General features: G+C 46.7%; 1 protein-coding gene across 1 annotated transcript in view; it reads left to right on the top strand.

The window, feature by feature from the left end:
- Positions 1 to 528: 528 nt before the first annotated feature.
- LOC127919802 (cAMP-specific 3',5'-cyclic phosphodiesterase 4C-like) overlaps positions 529 to 6,000 on the top strand; it is a gene marked incomplete at its 3' end in the record, with an annotated part of 31,362 nt that continues 25,890 nt past the window's right edge. Inside the window, exons 1-2 of the mRNA XM_052503642.1 lie at positions 529 to 675; positions 3,338 to 3,991. Of these exons, the coding sequence (XP_052359602.1) occupies positions 3,941 to 3,991 (51 nt within the window). The remainder of the gene's footprint in view (positions 676 to 3,337; positions 3,992 to 6,000) is intronic.

Raw genomic sequence — 6,000 nt, 5'->3', positions numbered from 1 at the left:
TGTGTATATAATAGGGGAGGGATGTGTCTCATCAGGGGGGATTAGGGGAGACCGCTGTAGAAAGAGGGAGGGGGAAGAAAAGGGTGAGGGTTTATTGGGGGAGATCACTGTAGAAAGAGGGAGGGGGAGAAAAGGGTGAGGGGGTATTGGGTATTATTCATGAGTCTGCCAGGCATTTCTCTTTCTTCACAGTGACACACTGGTCTCTGCAGAGAGAGAGAGAGAGCTGAGAGAGAGAGAGAGAGAGAGAGAGAGAGAGAGAGGAGAGAGAGAGAGAGAGAGAGAGGCTAGCTAGAGATGAGAGAAAGGGAGAGAGAGAAAGGTGAGAAAGAGGCCAGAGAATGGAGAGAGAGGATTTCGAGCAAGGGAGAGAGAGAGAGGAGAGAGAGAGAGAGAGAGGAGGCTAAGGTGAGAGAGGGAGAGCTAGACAGAGATTTCGAGGCTAACTAGAGGTGAGAGAGAGAGAGAGAGAGAGAGAGAGAGAGAGAGAGAGAGAGAGAGGGTATTGAGGAGGAGAGAGAGAGAGAGAGAGAGAGAGAGAGAGAGAGAGAGAGAGAGAGAGAGAGAGGAAGACAGAGATATAGAGCAAGGGAGAGAAAGCGTCAGAGAGAGGAGGGAAACCGAGACAGAGAGTGGAGGCTGAGCGCATCTCTCCATTGATCTTGAACCATCAAGGTGAGTGGTGTTTTCTCCCCCTGCAGTGTGTGTGTGTGTGTGTGTGTGTGACAGATGTCGTTAGCATTGCGTGTGTAGAATGACATGTGACGTTAAAAGGGTAGACCACGTATAATCAACGTGCCAGTCGTGAGTGTGTGTGTGTGGTGTGTGTCTATGGTGTGGGTGTGTGTTGTGTCCATGTTGTGTGTAGGAGAAACTATAGTAGCAGAATTGATGGAGGCTAGCTAGCTACATGCTGATGCTGTATTGTGGAGGCTAGCTACATGGTGATGCTGTATTGTGGAGGCTAGCTACATGGTGATGCTGTATTGTGGAGGCTAGCTACCTGCTGATGCTGTATTGTGGAGGCTAGCTAGCTACATGGTGATGCTGTATTGTGGAGGCTAGCTACCTGCTGATGCTGTATTGTGGAGGCTAGCTAGCTACATGGTGATGCTGTATTGTAGAGGCTAGCTACATGGTGATGCTGTATTGTGGAGGCTAGCTACATGGTGATGCTGTATTGTGGAGGCTAGCTACATGGTGATGCTGTATTGTGGAGGCTAGCTACATGGTGATGCTGTATTGTGGAGGCTAGCTACATGGTGATGCTGTATTGTGGAGGCTAGCTACATGGTGATGCTGTATTGTGGAGGCTAGCTACATGGTGATGCTGTATTGTGGAGGCTAGCTACATGGTGATGCTGTATTGTGGAGGCTAGCTACATGGTGATGCTGTATTGTGGAGGCTAGCTACATGGTGATGCTGTATTGTGGTCAGGCTAGCTACATGGTGATGCTGTATTGTGGAGGCTAGCTACATGGTGATGCTGTATTGTGGAGGAGCTAGCTACATGGTGATGCTGTATTGTAGAGGCTAGCTACATGGTGATGCTGTATTGTGGAGGCTCAGCTCCTGATGGTCAGATGTTGTATCCTGTGGAGTACTAGCTAGCTGGTGATGCTGTATTGTGGAGGCTAGCATACATGGTGATGCTGTATCCTGGTCAAAGGCTAGCTATCCTGCTAGTGCTGTATGGTGATGCTGTAGATCCTGGTGTGCTGATCCTGGTCAAAAGGAGTACTAGCTACATGGTGGAGTGCTCTAGTATTGTGTCAGGAGTAGCTACATGCTGATGCTGTATTGTGGAGGATAGCTAGCTAGCATCCTGGTCAAAAGGAGTACTCTAGCATCCTGGTCAAAAGGAGTTCTCTAGCATCCTGGTCAAAAGGAGTACTCTAGCATCCTGGTCAAAAGGAGTACTCTAGCATCCTGGTCAAAAGGAGTACTCTAGCATCCTGGTCAAAAGGAGTACTCTAGCATCCTGGTCAAAAGGGTCAAAAGTTCTCTAGCATCCTGGTCAAAAGTTCTCTAAAAGCATCCTGGTCAAAAGGAGTTCTCTAGCATCCTGGTCAAAAGGAGTACTCTAGCATCCTGGTCAGAAGGAGTTCTCTAGCATCCTGGTCAAAAGGAGTACTCTAGCATCCTGGTCAAAAGGAGTACTCTAGCATCCTGGTCAAAAGAATCCTGGTCAAAAGGAGTTCTCTAGCATCCTGGTCAAAAGGAGTACTCTAGCATCCTGGTCAAAAGGAGTACTCTAGCATCCTGGTCAAAAGGAGTTCTCTAGCATTCTAGTCAAAAGGAGTACTCTAGCATTCTAGTCAAAAGGAGTACTCTAGCATCCTGGTCAAAAGGAGTACTCTAGCATCCTGGTCAAAAGGAGTACTCTAGCATCCTGGTCAAAAGGAGTACTCTAGCATCCTGGTCAAAAGGAGTTCTCTAGCATTCTAGTCAAAAGGAGTACTCTAGCATCCTGGTCAAAAGGAGTTCTCTAGCATCCTGGTCAAAAGGAGTACTCTAGCATCCTGGTCAAAAGGAGTACTCTAGCATCCTGGTCAGAAGGAGTACTCTAGCATCCTGGTCAAAAGGAGTACTCTAGCATCCTGGTCAAAAGGAGTACTCTAGCATCCTGGTCAAAAGGAGTACTCTAGCATCCTGGTCAAAAGGAGTACTCTAGCATCCTGGTCAAAAGGAGTACTCTAGCATCCTGGTCAAAAGGAGTTCTCTAGCATCCTGGTCAGAAGGAGTTCTCTAGCATCCTGGTCAAAAGGAGTACTCTAGCATCCTGGTCAAAAGCATCCTGGGCAAAAGGAGTTCTCTAGCATCAGGGTCAGAAGGAGTACTCTAGCATCAGGGTCAGAAGGAGTACTCTAGCATCCTGGTCAAAAGGAGTACTCTAGCATCCTGGTCAAAAGGAGTTCTCTAGCATCCTGGTCAAAAGGAGTACTCTAGCATCCTGGTCAAAAGGAGTACTCTAGCATCCTGGCATCCTGGTCAAAAGCATCCGGGTCAAAAGGAGTACTCTAGCATCCGGGTCAAAAGGAGTTCTCTAGCATCCTGGTCAAAAGGAGTACTCTAGCATCCTGGTCAAAAGCATCCTGGTCAAAAGGAGTACTCTAGCATCCTAGGGTCAAAAGGAGTACTCTAGCATCCTGGTCAAAAGGAGTACTCTAGCATCCTGGTCAAAAGGAGTACTCTAGCATCCTGGTCAAAAGGAGTACTCTAGCATCCTGGTCAAAAGGAGTGCACTATATAGGGGATAAGGTGTAATTTGGGATTCAGACTGTGTTTTTAATATGGATGTTTTTACCAATGTCATGCTCTGCTCTCTGTCTACAGTGTTCCTCTTTGTCCAGGACACTGACCTGTTGTCTGATACACCGGCCAATCAAAACCAGGGTTACAGTGGCAGTCATGTCAGGGATGCACCGTTCAACCAATCAGAGCTAGGATTCTACACATTTTGGTGTTCCGTTGCACAGATGAACCAATCACACGCAGGTGTCTCACTCTGCATCCCACAGAACCTACGGAACCCGAATCCAACGAACCAATCAGATACAGGATTGCTGGTCCCAGAACAAATCCGGAGGATGGCGAGGGTTCATCGCTGTTTCCAAGCAACCAATCGGACTGCAGATTACTAACCTCACCATCTCACTGGATTACAAATTTGGGGATTTTAGAGGAACCAGGATTCCAGCCAATCAGAGCTTGTGGAGGACTGAGACGTTGGCGCGTGGTGATTGGCTGCTGAGTCCGATGGGGGCGTGACCCGTGGTTGTGGCCCGGTCTGACCCTGGCTGGTCTGACCCCTAACCTCTAACCCCTGACCTGTAACCCCAGACCCCTCTGGTCCTGGCTCTCCAGCTGCTGTGCTGTTTGGGTTCTGGTCCCGTCCGCACCGGGGGAGGGGCCAAAAAGAACAATCAGCCAATCACTATGAAGAAGAGTCGCAGCGTGCAGCGTCTGTCGCTGGCCGGAGAAGAGGAGGTAACACACACACACACACACACACACACACACACACACACACACACACACAGACACAGACACACAGACACACACACACACACACACACACACACACACACACACACACACACAGACACACACACACACACACACACACACACACACACAGACACAGACACAGACACACACACAGACACAGACAGACACAGACAGACACACACACAGACACAGACACACACACAGACACAGACACAGACACAGACACACACACACAGACACAGACACACACACAGACACAGACAGACACAGACACACACACACACACACATGAGACACAGGAACACACAGACGTTTGTAGGGTAAACACACAGCGTGGAGATCTATTGACTGGACTGTCCCTGGACTACAGTCTCAGGACTTCCTCTTCTTAACGGATGGATTCCCTTCCATCCACTGACCTCAAGGCTGCCGTCTGTGGTAGTAGACTGTGTGCGTGTGTGTGTGTGTGTGTGTGTGTGTGTGTGTGTGTGTGTGTGTGTGACTGTGAGCACACAATAACAACAGTGAAGCATCTCTTACATCTGAGCGTTGGACAACTAGAGACTGAGACATGGAACATGGAACACTGTTGCCTAGCAACTAGCAGCCTGCCTTCCATTCCCCAGTGTTCTGTTGCTACAGCTGCAGTGCAGATCACACTCTCTCTGTAGAGGGCTTATAAACAACACACACACACACACACACACACACACACACACACACACACACAGACACAGACAGACACAGACACAGACACACACGCAGACACACACACAGACACACACACAGACACAGACACAGACACACACACACACAGACACACACACAGACACAGACAGACACAGACACAGACATACACAGACAGACATGCATCCTCAGACAAATCTCAGACACAGCTCACATAATAATATTACAGACAGCACCTGACATTCACATAACATTCCATTCTGTGCTTCCTGTCAGACACATAACATTCATTCTATGCTTCCTGTCATTCACATAACATTCCATTCTATGCTTCCTGTCATTCACATAACATTCCATTCTATGCTTCCTGTCATTCACATAACATTCCATTCTATGTTTCCTGTCATTCACATAACATTCCATTCTATGCTTCCTGTCATTCACATAACATTCCATTCTATGCTTCCTGTCATTCACATAACATTCCATTCTATGCTTCCTGTCATTCACATAACATTCCATTCTATGCTTCCTGTCATTCACATAACATTCCATTCTATGCTTCCTGTCATTCACATAACATTCCATTCTATGTTTCCTAGCATTCACTAGCAGCCTGTCATTCCATTCCCCTTGTTCTGTTGCTTCCTGTCATTCACATAACATTCCATTCTATGCTTCCTGTCATTCAGTAACAATACCATTTATGCTTCCTGTCATTCACATAACATTCCATTCTATGCTTCTTGTCATTCACATAACATTCCATTCTATGCTTCCTGTCATTCAGTAACAATACCATCTATGCTTCCTGTCATTCAGTGACATTACCCTCGATGCTTCCTGTCATTCACATAACATTACATTCTACACTTCCTGTCATTCAGTAACAATACCATCTATGCTTCCTGTCATTCAGTAACATTATCCTCGATGCTTCCTGTCATTCAGTAGATTATCCTCTATGCTTCCTGTCATTCACATAACATTACATTCTACACTTCCTGTCATTCAGTAACAATACTATCTATGCTTCCTGTCATTCAGTAACATTACCCTCTATGCTTCCTGTCATTCACATAACATTACATTCTACACTTCCTGTCATTCACATAACATTCCATTCTATGCTTCCTGTCATTCAGTAACAATACCATCGATGCTTCCTGTCATTCAGTAGATTATCCTCTATGCTTCCTGTCATTCACATAACATTACATTCTACACTTCCTGTCATTCAGTAACAATACCATCTATGCTTCCTGTCATTCAGTAACATTACCCTCTATGCTTCCTGTCAT

The sequence above is a fragment of the Oncorhynchus keta genome, unplaced genomic scaffold, assembly GCF_023373465.1.
Source record: "Oncorhynchus keta strain PuntledgeMale-10-30-2019 unplaced genomic scaffold, Oket_V2 Un_contig_17534_pilon_pilon, whole genome shotgun sequence".
In the NCBI taxonomy this organism is placed as follows: domain Eukaryota; kingdom Metazoa; phylum Chordata; class Actinopteri; order Salmoniformes; family Salmonidae; genus Oncorhynchus; species Oncorhynchus keta.
This window is presented reverse-complemented; position numbering and strand designations above follow the sequence as displayed.